We start from the raw sequence: 13,128 nt of genomic DNA on the forward strand, positions 1-13,128 counted from the left end.
CCCGTGGTTCCCCGAGAGCGCCTGCCTCCAGCTCAAACCCTAACTTCAAAAGGTGGCTGGGAAAGTACCCCCCGCTTCCATTTCGTGCCTCTGGGTACTTGCCTGGCCTGCCCTAGCAGGCAAATCGACCTAGCAAATCGACCATGACCGTGCTTCAGGTCCCCTTAGCTGAGACGCCCTTTCTTCCAGGAAGCTTTCCTTCCCCACCGATTCAATACCTGGGGGCACTTTGCAGAGTCTCCTCTGGCAACCTGTCTGTCCCACTCACCAAAGCATCCCAGAGCCTTGATGTGTAAAGAACAAATCCTGAGCGATGGTTTGTTCACCTGCAGGTGTCGGCCAGACTCTCCCTTCCAAGAACAGGTCAGCTGCAAAATGTCTGTCCCCGATGCACTAGGAACTCCCACCTTTCCTTCAAGCCTTTTATTTTGAATTGTTACAAAAAAACCACAAACAAAACAGGGAAAAAACTGATAGAGGAGGACAAGGCCTCAGCATCAGCCAGAGACCAGGGATGGAAGGAGCTGTAGGCTGGGCCTTGCTAGGTCTGCAGGGCAAAGAGGTGCAAAGTCCCGAGGCCTCTGGGCATGTTGTGTTTGAAGGGGGAGGCAGGTCACTTAAAAAAATATATATATATACTGTACACATCTATATGAAGCGTTCGGTGTCAGGACAGAAGTCAGACGTGGAATCAGTGAGTGGAGGTCACTGGATCTGGATTCATTTCCTCCTCTTCCTCCTCGGACCAGCCTCTCTGCAGGGCTCCCTCGCTCGGCCAGCACGGACACTGCAGCTGGCTGTCGTCTTCTGGGGAGGGAGGGAAGCTTAAAGATTCAATTCCAACCCATGGTGGGCAGAGGGCAGAGGCACGGGGCTGGTCACCGCCTGGCTAAGAAATCCCTGGGTGAAGGAAACACCCAGATGGAAGATTTCTGACCTTTTTCTCCGAAGAGAAGAAAACAAAAGCAAGACCTGGTATCTCTGATGCAGGGAAGGAGCATTAACCACAGAGGGCACTTGGTGGCCCTGCCCGCGTCCCAGGAACTGGGCTGAGTGCTCTAGCGATCCACTTAACCCTCACCACACCCAGGCAGGCTGGGCTACCGCCATTTCCAGGAGGCTGCTGGCTGCTGGGGCCGATCGGCCGGGTGGAACACTCAATCCCTCCTACTACCACCCCGAGAGCGAGCCCAGATCCCCAGGAATGGCCTGGCCTGACTAAACCGTCTTCCTCTGCCTCGGACGATGCCCTCAAAGTTACAAAATCAAAAGGAAAAGGAACTAGACAGTGGTGGGGAGAGACCAAGCCGTATCTGACCTCAAGCCTCACCCTCATATACAAAGAGGCACTAGCCCCGTGCCCGGCTCCTAAGGCACGAGCCGCGCGGGCACCCAGGGAGCCCCGTGTTGGTCACTGCCATTGCTGTTCTGGACTCTTCTGATTCTGCAGCTCTGACTTCTGGCATCACCTCGCTGGTCCCACTGACCTTGAGGGACGGAACCACTTTCTCCAGCCCGCCTGCCCAGCCCCCTGTGACCGCGCCAGATGCTAGAGCTGCCCTCCCACCCTCACGGGGGAGGGGAGGTCAGCAGGGATCCCCGGGCCAGGAAGCATACCTGTCCTCTTGTGCCCCTCACACAGTCTGCTCCGCTGTCTTCTTCTGTGAGGGAGACAAGTAGAAGCATGTACTGGAAGCATCTCCCCCCCTCCCCCCATGCTGCCCCCACCGGGAGCGATATGATGGTTCCCTCCTGAGGATTCGTGGCTCCCCGAGAACAGATATAGGGGTCCCCAAGGGCAGGGATGGGGCCCCATCTGCCCGGGAAGGAGCCTGGGTCTCTGAGTAACAGATGCTCAGCTTTTCTGAGCACAGCTGAAGCCCCGCTGGCCGAGGAGAGAACTACACCCATGTAAGGTGCGGAGCACCCTCCACTCCCACCTCACCTCATGTGATCGGTCTTTGGAACCCATAATTCTGTGGTGGGGATACCCTGCGAGCTGGGGTACACACATCCCAGGGAAGGTTTCCTCTCACCTCAGCCTACCTGGCTGGCCTCTAGCCTCCTGGGGGCTCTTCTTCACCCATCCCAAGAACATCCTTCTACCTCACAGACCTCACGGCTTCTACATGCACAGACCTTGTCCCTCCTCAGGTGGCACCTGCCTTCCCCTGGTCCTCTCCAGTGTGTCACAACTCGCAAACCCCCAACCTCTGGACCCCGAGAATGGAAAGGCGGCAGGGACCAGGTCTGGTTCACCCCACCCATACTCTTGACATGCACAGGATGGGGTCTGGATCCTTTTTCTGGCCAGAGACCCCCTGAGGAACTCATGCTACCTTTTTCTTCTTTTTCTTCTGGAATGGTGAGTCAGGGTCTTTGGTTGAGGCCTTTTTTGCTTTCTTCTTCTTTTCCTTTTTTTCCTTGTCTTTTTTTTCTAAGGAAAGAAAGTAAACCTCTTTAGTACCAGAAGCGGCGGGGTCAGTATGGAGACAGGGCAGGTCTCCAGGGTCCTAGAACCCACTCCTGCCGAAGCCAGGTCCCGGCTCTCCCCACACATCGGGGAACCATCCCAACACAGACCCACAGGGCTCTGTGACCACCTGCCCTGGCCTGAGAGCCCGTGGGGCCCGCCTCGGGGTTTCTGCCCCATCCACAGACCACTTGGACTATTTTTAACTCACTTTCTAAAACTTCTACACATTTATTTTAAAAAGCTACATTCTACCCATAAATGGGAATGTCACCGAAGGTACAGGGCTAGCGTGGGGATGACGGGGTTCCACTGCATGCGGGCATGTACAGAGCTTGAGAGGGGGCCGCTTCTGGGAGCTCTGAGGGGAACCTGCTACCTAGGTGCCTGGGCCCCTGAGAAGCCGGAGCATCGCCCCAGAAGTCAGAGCCGCTCTGGGGCCCAGTTCTGGCTTTGCCACTACCTGCCCGGGGGCTGCAAACAAACATTCCTCAGCCCTTCCCTTCTGTGCAACTGAGCGCTCGCCCGGGCTGGCTAAGCGGGGACCCGCTCTCAGCAGGAAGCGCGCTCCTGGCTGCGGTCCACCACTTACTCTTGTCGGATTTCTTCTTCTCTTTCTTGCTCTTGGGGTTGCCCTGGTCTCCACCCTCCACCTTCAGCACCCCTGGCTCCCCTTCTGGCCTCTCCTTGGCCCCCTGAGAGCCAGGAGACTCTTTTTCCTTCTTCTCCTTGATGTCACCACTTGCTCCGGCTCTCTTGGATTTCCCCTTAGGAGTCCCGGAGGCCTTTTCTGGCGAGACTGCACCCTCCCCGCTTCCCCCAGCCACCGGCTGCCTCTTCTTCTTGCTCTTGGGGGCCCTGGCAGCCGTCTGGTCCCCCGACAGCTTCCGCTTGCGGCCCCCCCGGGCCTTCCTGCTGCTCTCCTTGGCGGCATCCGCGGCCTTCTTCCTTTCCTGCTCCAGCAGCTCCGTCAGGACCTTGACCACCGAGGCCTGGAGCTGGGCCTCGTTCAGGGGCCAGGGCTCGTTCAGGAGGCGCCGGCTGATGTCGCCCTGCAGCGCCAGCATGGACGCTTGGGGGCTCCCAGTCTCCTTCTTGGGCTTCCGGGGCTTCTGAGGCATGGGACCAGCCTGTCTTCTGCCTATGGAGAGAGGATATGGGGGTCACAGATCAGGGAGAGTCAGGAAACAGACTCACTGTGTAAGAGCCAAGGGTCTAGGGACACGACCAACCTCCCCTGATGTGGTACAGACAGGGAAAGGGCAGCCCAGTGGTCACTCTGCCCCAGCGGGGTCTCCTGGCTCACACCTTTCCAGCAGCTTTTAACTTAGCTCTTTTCTTTACTGTTTTAAACTTCACTCTCTTGTCTCCTCACACGAAAAACCCGAGTCAGGTTGGGGGTGGAGAAAGACTCCAGAGTGTTAATTGAGGAAGGGGCCTGAATCTGTCAACAGAACGCAAGGTCAGACAGGAGGGAGATGGTCTTGTCCAGTCAGAAGTCCAGAGCTGGGAGGCAAGGGCCTTGGATTCCAGGTCTGACTACCGCCAGCTGGCTGTGGGACTACGCTCCTCCCAGGGTCTCAGTCTCCCTGTTTGTAAAGTAAGAGCTCAGATGAACAATGATGGCCCTATTCCAAGTCAGAGACTCACGGTGAAAGCTGGTCAGGGGACAGGGCAGCTTGGGGGGCGACGGGCATGCTGTATAAGCACGTGGCGGCTGACTAAGCAGGTTTGCTGCCTGCCAGAGTGACTTCTGGTACAGCCTTTGTTTAGAATTTTCCACGCCTCTGCTCTCCTTTGATAATTGTGTGCTGACTACACGTGTGAAAAAAGCCTTCCACAGCCCCCTCTAAAATGTCTCCCTGTCGCACCCGCCTCTCACAAAGAACACTGGGGAAGAAAGTGAGCAATGACTCCTCTGTTGACCCGTGCCGGCAGGCTGCAGCTACAGCCACGGAAGGGGTGTATGCGGGGGCCGACGTCGGCAGTGTCCCAACGCTGCCCCTAACTTCCCAGGGGACTCGGCAGCTCTCTACTGTGTTCTGGGCTTCACGGGCACGAGAATGCCTACACGCAGGGCTCTGGATGGTGCGCAGGTGACTCGGCCAAGCTCCGCATCACGGGGCTGGGGGCTGTGCCCCACAGCATGCACTGGGCCCAGGGAGCAAACTCTGAAGCGGCTCTGGCTCCAGGGCTGTGGTGGGCGAGGGGAGGTGGACACGGCAGGCTGAGCGGAGGGGGTCCCGGGACAGAGGGAGGCCCAATTCGGTCCTCTGCTGCTTCCTGGCAAAGGTCGGGGTTGGAGAAGGCAGCTGAGGAGGGCAGAGTTTTTGCTGGCAACCTCCTCCTCCAGAAGCCCACTTGTCTGCTTCCTGTCTACAAATACCCTGGAACACCAAAGCTGGGGACTGAATCCCTAGAGCTGGCCCAGGCATGCCCACCTGAGATCCCTGTCCCTTAGCCCTGGCAAGTCAGGGCTGGCTGATGCCCCTGGCCGGGTGACCTCAGCACTCTAGTCTGCCCTAATACCACGTGACTATTTTCTGTATGTGCCATGCCTTGACGCTGACTAGATGGATCTACCCTGCCCTGTGTTGTTTAGACACACAAGCCTAGAGTGGCCCAGGGTCTTGTCTGAGGCTTTACAACAAATCAGTCCATCACCGGGGGTCTCTGCCACGTGCTAGCAACTTCTCCAAACGTGGCTCCTGCCTTTTGTCTGAGCTCCCGAGTCCTTACACCCCATACCGCGAGCCCAGTTGTCAAGAGGCACAGCTAGAAAGAGCCAAGACTGCTCTAAGGCAGGGCTCACCCTACCAGATGCACCAGCATCCCACAAAGCTGGATAACCCGACTTCCAGGCTGTCTCGTATCATAACGGCCAGACACCTGGGCGCTGGGGCACCAGGCTTGGAAAGGTCCTGGTGACACACACAACCCTATCGGTGGGACTATTCCTGAGGGAGAAAAAGAAGGGGCCCACTGCCTTGTCCCACTGGGTCCCACTGTGTCTTTCCTGTGGCCCTTGACTCACCTGTTTTAGGGGATATGGTGCCTGCTACTTGTTGGGGCTCCACTTCCTGCTTGCCGTCTGGGGCATCTTTGGTGGCAGGAGTAGAGGAAGCCGAGGGGTCGAGATCTGTCCTGGGAGTGGCCTTTGAAGCCCGGGAATTGGCCAGAGTTGGCCCAGGGGTCACATAACCTGAGAGGAGAGACTGAAGAAACCCATTGTGAACGAGGTTGGAACCCTGCCCCACCTAGCCCTGGAGCACAGGGCCTGCTGGGGTGCCCCTAAATGGGGAGCCCCTAAGGTCGGGCCACCCTGTCGGCGGTGGGCACATTAGTCCTTTGTATGGGTCTCCTGCACTATTTTAATTAGTACATATTTTTGTCAGGCACATTTAAAAAGGCAATTTCTTACAGCTAAGGCGAATGGAAAATCACTAGCGCTTGCCGTGTACAGAAGATAACCTTAAAGAAATCCCATCTGTTACAAAATATCTTCCCTTCCGGGACTCATCTAAAATCAAGGCAAGCCCTTTCTACAGACTCCGAGTCCACTATTCATGGCCTTAGGCTGAAATAGAGCCTCAGCGGAGGAGACAGCCTGGCCTCGGGGACACCAGGCCCTGCCGCGGGGGATGGCTTCAGCCTAACAGGCATCAGGTGGCCTCAAGCTCCCGCCCCAAGGCCCCTGAGGTGCCAGCCCTCTCCCTGGCAGTTACCTGAGAGGGTGCCACCACCTCGTCCTCACTGGACTCTGCTGTGGTCTCCTCCACCAAGGTCTCCGTTGTGGAGGGGGCTGGACCTACTGGAGGAGCACAGGCACCCTGTTGGGAGGCCGGCTGCGTGGGGTGAGGCAGAGCCCTCCGGGAGGCCCCAGGAAGGCCTGAGATTTCCACATGCCCCCTGCCCTCCCGCCCAAGGCTTTACCTGCTCCTATGACTCCCTTCCAGGGTCAACGGCTGTTTGCAGCCTTCTAAGTAAGACATCCAAATGCCAAAACCTTCTAATTCCTGAGGCCCTACTTCCACTTCTCTGCTTTTCTGGGGGTGGGGAAGGGGGCATGCCCCTGGAATGCTGGGAGACCAGGTACGAGCCTGGTACGAAAAAGCTGGGAGTGGTCAAACAGCGGAGTCTGATATCACTTGGACCAACCTCCTCATGGGGTTGCACAGGTGGGGAAACTGAGGCCCAGCATGGGATGACTAGGCCCAGGATGCAGAACAAGTGAAGATCCAGAGCACAGGCCTGAACTCAGGGCTCCACCAGGCCATCACTCCCCTCCTCTGGGCCCGCCGAGCCTTCCCCTCCTGGGACCCTCACCCAGTCTGTGGGCCGAGGGGACCATCTGGGGCCCATCAGCATCCTCCTCACTCCCTGAAGAGCTGCCGCTGCTGTCCTCACTGTCGTTGGAGGTCTCAGAGGCCTTGGCTCTGGGGCGTCCTGCAGGGGTGGCCGTGGCCTGCTGGACCACAGGAACCTCAGGTTTCCTGAACTTGTTGGTCACTTTGGCCTGCACAGGGGCTCTCTGGGGACTCATCACAGGGAGTGTTCCCAGAGCACCATCAACCTAATTTGGTGAAAAAAGAGAGTGGAAGGAAAAAAAAGAAGGGAAATAAGTCTTGGTGCCTCCTGAACACCCAGTTACCCTACGGCTAGGCGACTGTTAGCTGCTTTGCACCCAGGCCTCAGCCCTCCCACAGATGCTCAGACCAGGGAGCAGAGAGTGCGGGGTATGGGGATGAGACAAGTGTACACGTCACAGTCACACGACAGGCAAATGCTGGCCCTGGGACTCCGGCCCCTTCCTGGGCCCTCCCTTCTGCACTCTGTAATCGTTCATCACTGTCCCCTCCAGGGTGGGGCCTGGCCCCAACACCACCCGGCTCCCCCAGCTCACCCCACTTGAAGACGGGGTCCTGGCAGCAGGAGGCTGGGCCTCACTGGCTTTCTGGGCAAGGACCTTCAGGGCGGCCTGAGTCAGCGGGAGGTGAGCAGGGTTCCTCTTTGTCACCTGTGGACAGCCACAGGCAGCCCTGAGACTCCCAAGTTCTTAGGATGCCATCTATGCCGTGCCCTGGACAGATACTGGCTGGCACAGGAGGGGACCTGTAACTGCACAAGGAGCCATGGGGCTGGAGTGGGGGACTGAGGGACAGTCAAAGGGGCAATGCCACCATGTGGGCAGAAAATGGGGCCAGGCTTCAGGTTATAAGCTAATCGTATCATTCTCAGAGGATCCAAAGGCTTCTAGCCCAGGGATCGGAAGCAGCTGGGCCCCTACCCAAAGTCCCCCAACCCAATCCGAAGCCTTCACAAGGGACAAGTCTCTAGCTGGGTGGCTCCAACAGCCTCCTCAAAGTCTCCCTGGTGCCTGCCGCTCTTGCTTCCCACATGCGCCAGCAGTTGGGGAGAGAGAACTGGAAGAGAGCTGGGCAGGGCTCCCCCTGAAAACCTCCAGGCCCCCTCTGCTGCCGCGTGGCCCCCACCATGGCCTGTCCGGCCCGGCCCCTCTCGTCTTACTGCTTCCTCCGTCTCTTACCCCCAAGCGCCTCCCCTGAGGGTCCCAGCACCTGTGTTTCCCTGGCTGGAGAACTTCCTGGCTCACCTGCTTCTCTAGCCTCCTTAGGGAGGCCAGTCCTGCCGATCCTTCCTAAAGCGGCCCATCCCATTGTTCTCTAGCTTATATTCTTTCCTTCAAGCACCCACCAGTTGGTGAGTACTTTTATTTTCTGGCGTCCTCGTTTGATGGCCTGTGAGGGTAGGGATGCTCCCTGCCTTCTTCCTGCTGCATCCCCAGTGCCTGGCACCATCTGCTGGCTGAACGGCCGAATGGGTGCAGGCTGTTGGGTGCAGTGACCGCAGCCCAGCCACCCACCCAACACCCGTGCTCCCTCCTGCCCTCTCAGAAGGGATGAGGCGCAACGGGACAGAAAAACTAACCGCTATGGCCCCAGGAGCAATGGACCGGCTGTGAGGAGACCTGGGTTCGGGCCCTGAATAATCCTGGACAAATCTCAACTGTCTTGTTGAAGGGCAGCACTCAGCTCCATTGTTTGAACAGTGAGCCATTAACTTTACCCTGCTCAGGCTTCTGGATTTAGGCAAAGACCCAACAGAAATGCACTGAAAATGGTGAAAGCTAGGAAGTCACCGCTATCCACGCTACAAAAGTGCAAGGTTTGTTCCCGGCAATTCCAAACTGAGAGAGAAAAAGAAACCAAAAGCACAGCCGAGCCGGAACGGCTGCCGAGGGGTGCGCGGGGCAGCGCCGGCTTGGCCCGGACACCGTGCTTCGGACGACGCTTCCTCCTAGCTCAAAGGAATCCAGGAACCCGGTCAGGGCCGGGGGGTGGGGGGGGGGGGGTGTTGGACAAAAGCAATGGCAGTCCCACCCAGCAGCATGTGCGGGTACCAAGGGGACAGAGGGCCCCTCACCCTTGCTGGCCTGCACGGCCCTCCCTCTCCCTCGCCTGCCAGGTACCTGAGCGACCGGTGCCTCCTGTTTCTTGCCTTCCGACACCCGACCGGACGCCTCACTGCTGCTGGCTCTGACAGCGGGCCTTGGGTGGGCCACGAGCGTGGCTGCGCTTGTTCTAGTGGCTGAGACGGAGCGGGGTGGGATGTAAGTCAGTGCACGCAAGAGCGATCCCCGATATCAGCCTGGGGACCTGGCCCAGGGCTCATGTCATCCGCAGAAGCCTGTGTAATGCCCTCCCTCAGTCTTGCACGGAGGAGCTGTCACCATCTCACGTTACAAGCTCAGGGTGCTGTGGCAGTGACCCCAGGATTTCCCTTTGCCCTTCCCCATTCTTCTGTCTTAGACGATGCTCCCCCTCAGCTGGCCAGGCCACTACTTTGAGTAATGGTGGGGAGCACCGGTACCAAATGGGACTCTGTGCATTTAGAAGAGTCTCCACAACAATAGCACGGTCATCCGCAAAGGCTCAGGTCCACGTGTTCACCGCAGCACCACTCGTGCTAGTCCCAGAGCCCCCAGACAAAACCTTTCGCTCCCTCTAGTACAGCCCTGCCTACGTAAACTAGGCTAAGTCCACCCGAGGGACTGCCTTGTGGCCAGCAGGCATCCCATGGTAAATACGTAACATCAAAATATGTAAAAATTCCTGAGAGTAACATACAGTGTGATCTTACTTTACAAAAACACATACAAAGCTTAAGTTTTTGTAAAGTTAACAGCTATAAAACATCAACAATTATTCCAGACAGTGGGGTTACAGGGACATTCTTTCTTTTGTGCTGCTCTGTGTTTAATTAGCCTACCAAGATCAGGTATTATTACTATCTTCACAAAAAGCATTACAATATTAACCACTTTCCTGATGTCGTCGGTCGTACCACAGATTCTCAGAAGTAAAAGAAACCCCAGATATGGCACTATCTCCCCCTGACAGATGCAATCCTTGCCACAATGGTTGGCTGGGGATCACCTAACCCTCCTTACATACGAGCAAGAACAGGAGGCTCACTACCATTCTCCCTGTTCAGGCCGTCATTCACTACAAAGCCCGTCCTTAGATTATGTACAAACTTGCTCTGCAGCTCCTAGCCACTAGCGTGGGTTCCACCCCTTGGAGTCAGCACACAGAAGTCATGGCAAATACTCCTCCAGAAATGGAGATCGGAGGTAGTTCCTTATAGGGATGAACCAAGCCCCGCCTGAGCAACATGCTGTGTTGACTCTGTCAGCATCCTCTCCCCTCCGGGCCTCGATGGGGTCTGTGCGTGTGGATGTGCTGGCTGGTGCATGCGTGTGTGCGTGCGTACGTATGTTACGTGCCGGCGGTCCCTCCCAGGTGAGCCTGGCAGGTGCGGCAGGGGAGTCAGCCCTGCATTACAGGCCTGTGCTCACCGGGAACGGAGCACTGCGTAGCAGGGATCACATCCTCATCCTCGCTCTCAGAGGAGGAGCTCCTGGCTGTGCTCTCCGAGGCCCGGGCCTTCCTCGGGGTGTTTGCAGCTGGGGCTTGTGTGGCGGTAGCAGCTGGGCCAGCTGGACTACGATTAGGGTCGACAAAAATCAGAGGGGGTTTAATCACCTTGAAAAACAAAAACAAAACATACCCCCCGAGTGATTAAAGGCTTGGCCAGGCAAAGGGGAAGTTGGGTGGGGGTTTATAGGGCAAGGGGTCCAGAGAGCTCAGGGCCGCTGGGAAGGCAGAGGCCATTGCAGCCGCCCAGGGCACTCCCGGCTCACCCTCAGGTCGTGCACCTGCTAAGACCTGCACAGTACCTCACGGCTCAATAGGAGCCCACTGGACCTTCATAGGAACCCCTGAGGTCAGCAGCAGAAGCTCCACTGTACAGGTGAGAAAACTAAGCTCAGAGAGGAGAAAGAACTGCCCAAGGGCGCACAGCTTAACTGAAACACAGCCAGGGCCAGATGCCCGCCCAGCAGGGTGCTCTAAGCACCACGCCCCTCGGCTGCCTGGGCCCTAACACACATTCACCTGAGGAGCTGTGCATCATCGAGCTGCCCCCACCCCAGAGACTCTGATGCGGCTTCCTGAGACGCGGCCCAGGGTGCCACCACCCAGCGACACAGAGCCAATGTCTTCAACAAACAAACCGCACGGGGGAAATACCCAACACATTAAGACCTAAGGGACTCCATGGAACACACCAGATGTAAAGAGTATTACTCATGAGACAATCCGGGAAATGGAGACACTGACTTTGTGGGTCAGCTTCTCAGGGGTGACGTTGGATGGTGGCTGTCCTTTAAAAAAAAGGAAGCCGGGGTACTGGGGAAGGAGCGGAGGGTTTGCGTGAAGTGAGGCTGGTCACGAATGCAGACCCGCTGAGGCTGGGGAAGACACGTGGGGGTTCTTTGATGCTGTTCTATCTTTGGGCAGGCTTTCCATCTTCCAGCGAGACAGCAAAAGACAAGAGAAAGCGGCAGCTCCTTGGGATCCCGCGGACCAGGCTGGGGTCACAGCTCCAGTGGATATGCCCACCGCTCGCACGCGCACCTCGCATGCATGGAGCCAGGAGTCAGGCCGCCAGATGAGCCCACCTTCCACCCTCGGGTCAGACTCGGTCTGAGCTCCACTCCCTGTCTAGCCTGGGGGGAAACACAGGAAGCAGGAGCAGCAGGAGGAAGTTGCCCAAGGCCGACATCTAGGGCCCAGTCTTGCCCACCTCACCACCCTGCCTACCTCCAGGGCGCAGGGGGGCAGTGGGAGAGGCACCGTGAAAAGTAAAGCAGAGGGGTAACCGCGGAGGTTGGAAGCTTTGCTGGGCTGGGGCCCTTCCTACCCTTGCCAAACAGCCTCCCCCGCGGCTGCTCTGATCTGCCACTTCCAGAGCCTGCCTTCCCACATGATGAAAGAGAGAAGGATGGAAAGTGGGAGAAGGCTTACAGTTGAGGGAGGGGGAATCTATATATATGTGAGAAGACAGAAGAACAGATTGTCGGGGATGAAGAGAGGCACCGAACGCACCAAGGCAAACAATAGCGTCTGGGATGTTAAAAGCAGCTCGGCAGCAAACGCCTCCTCCTCCCTGCTCCACCTGCCCACACGGCCTCTGGGCCGGGGGCGGCGCAGGGGGCCTGGCTCGGAGGGCAGGGACACGACAGTAGTCCAGTGGCAGTGGATAGTTGAAAAGGTGGGTCATGCAACCCACAGATGAGGGGAAACCCGCCTCTGATCCTCCCTCTGCCAGACTTCACCATGTGGCCCAACCCCTGAGCTTCGTGGGCCTCAGTTTCCCACCTGTTGAAAGGGCTATTAGTAATCCCAGCCTGGGCTTGCTCACCAGAGGGGCTCTGATTCGCTTTGGAAACTGCAAAGCACAGCATACACATACAGAGGTGACAGTCAAAGACTCACTGGAAGCTGAGGCAGCCTGAACGTTAGGCTGGGCCGCCCTGTGGGCACCAAGGGCCCAGAGGGAATGCAGGGACTCCCTTCCCACTGCAGAAGCAAACCTGGGGATCTTCTGTCAGAGCTGAGCTCTCCAACTGTGCCCTCATTCCAGTCTGAGGCAGAGTGGGGGAGGGGGCCAACTAGCCCAGGCTGTTAACCCCACGGGGGGCAGGGGAGAACAGAGCCAAGAAAGCACCCCAAGAGCCTCAGAGAGCTGCCTGGGGCTAATTAACAGGTCCTGGGCCAGCCCTGCCCTAAGGGGCCAGGAAATCCCACCCTCCAAGGAGGAGCCTGGAGCTTCGGTGGTTCACCAGCCCCCAGGGAATGTCACCCCACGGGCTGAGAAGGCTGAGGCTCAAGAGAGGGCAAGTGGCCTCACTCAGGGTGACCAGCAAGCTGTGCCAGAGCCGTACTGGAAGTTAGTTCTCCAGGCACCAGACAGGAGCTCCTTCCAGGACCAACCATGCCAGGGCTCCCACTTAATGCCCTAATTTAGCTCCTTACAGGCCTTTTTCTCTGACTCCACCTGAAACTCTGAAGGCAGGGCTTAGGTCTTCTTAATACAGTACCTGCCCCAGACCTAGCACAGACCCTGGCCTGGGGTTAGCAATGCCAACACCACAGGGCTGAGCCACAGACCACCCCCAGGAATTCCTCTCAGAGAAAGAGGCTGGAGCCCATCCCTGCAGGTGGGGAGACTGAGGCACAGTGAGGGAGCCTGGGAATGGAGTCACAATCCCCTCCCCGCCTCCCAGCCTGAGG

At 57.7% G+C, this 13,128-nt stretch overlaps 1 protein-coding gene across 12 annotated transcripts in view; it reads right to left on the reverse strand.

Moving 5' to 3' along the window:
- Positions 1 to 408: 408 nt before the first annotated feature.
- Positions 409 to 13,128, reverse strand: part of TCOF1 (treacle ribosome biogenesis factor 1) — a 38,051-nt gene continuing 25,331 nt past the window's right edge. For 3 of the 12 annotated variants that reach the window (XM_053200283.1, XM_053200255.1, XM_053200249.1), the window contains 11 exons: positions 11,470 to 11,561; positions 10,350 to 10,495; positions 8,961 to 9,079; positions 7,377 to 7,490; positions 6,800 to 7,046; positions 6,199 to 6,284; positions 5,508 to 5,688; positions 3,066 to 3,614; positions 2,340 to 2,437; positions 1,618 to 1,661; positions 409 to 807 (listed from right to left, as the gene is read on the reverse strand). In XM_053200283.1, coding sequence (XP_053056258.1) covers positions 1,635 to 1,661; positions 2,340 to 2,437; positions 3,066 to 3,614; positions 5,508 to 5,688; positions 6,199 to 6,284; positions 6,800 to 7,046; positions 7,377 to 7,490; positions 8,961 to 9,079; positions 10,350 to 10,495; positions 11,470 to 11,561 — 1,659 coding nt within the window. In that variant the 3' untranslated portion in view covers positions 409 to 807; positions 1,618 to 1,634. Of the gene's footprint in view, positions 808 to 1,617; positions 1,662 to 2,339; positions 2,438 to 3,065; positions 3,615 to 5,507; positions 5,689 to 6,198; positions 6,304 to 6,799; positions 7,047 to 7,376; positions 7,491 to 8,960; positions 9,080 to 10,349; positions 10,537 to 11,469; positions 11,562 to 13,128 lie in introns of those variants that run through there. The other 9 variants (XM_015083584.3, XM_015083582.3, XM_053200254.1 and 6 more) reach the window with 8 other exon arrangements.

Source organism: Acinonyx jubatus, chromosome A1 (genome assembly GCF_027475565.1).
Source record: "Acinonyx jubatus isolate Ajub_Pintada_27869175 chromosome A1, VMU_Ajub_asm_v1.0, whole genome shotgun sequence".
NCBI classification, from domain to species: Eukaryota; Metazoa; Chordata; class Mammalia; order Carnivora; family Felidae; genus Acinonyx; species Acinonyx jubatus.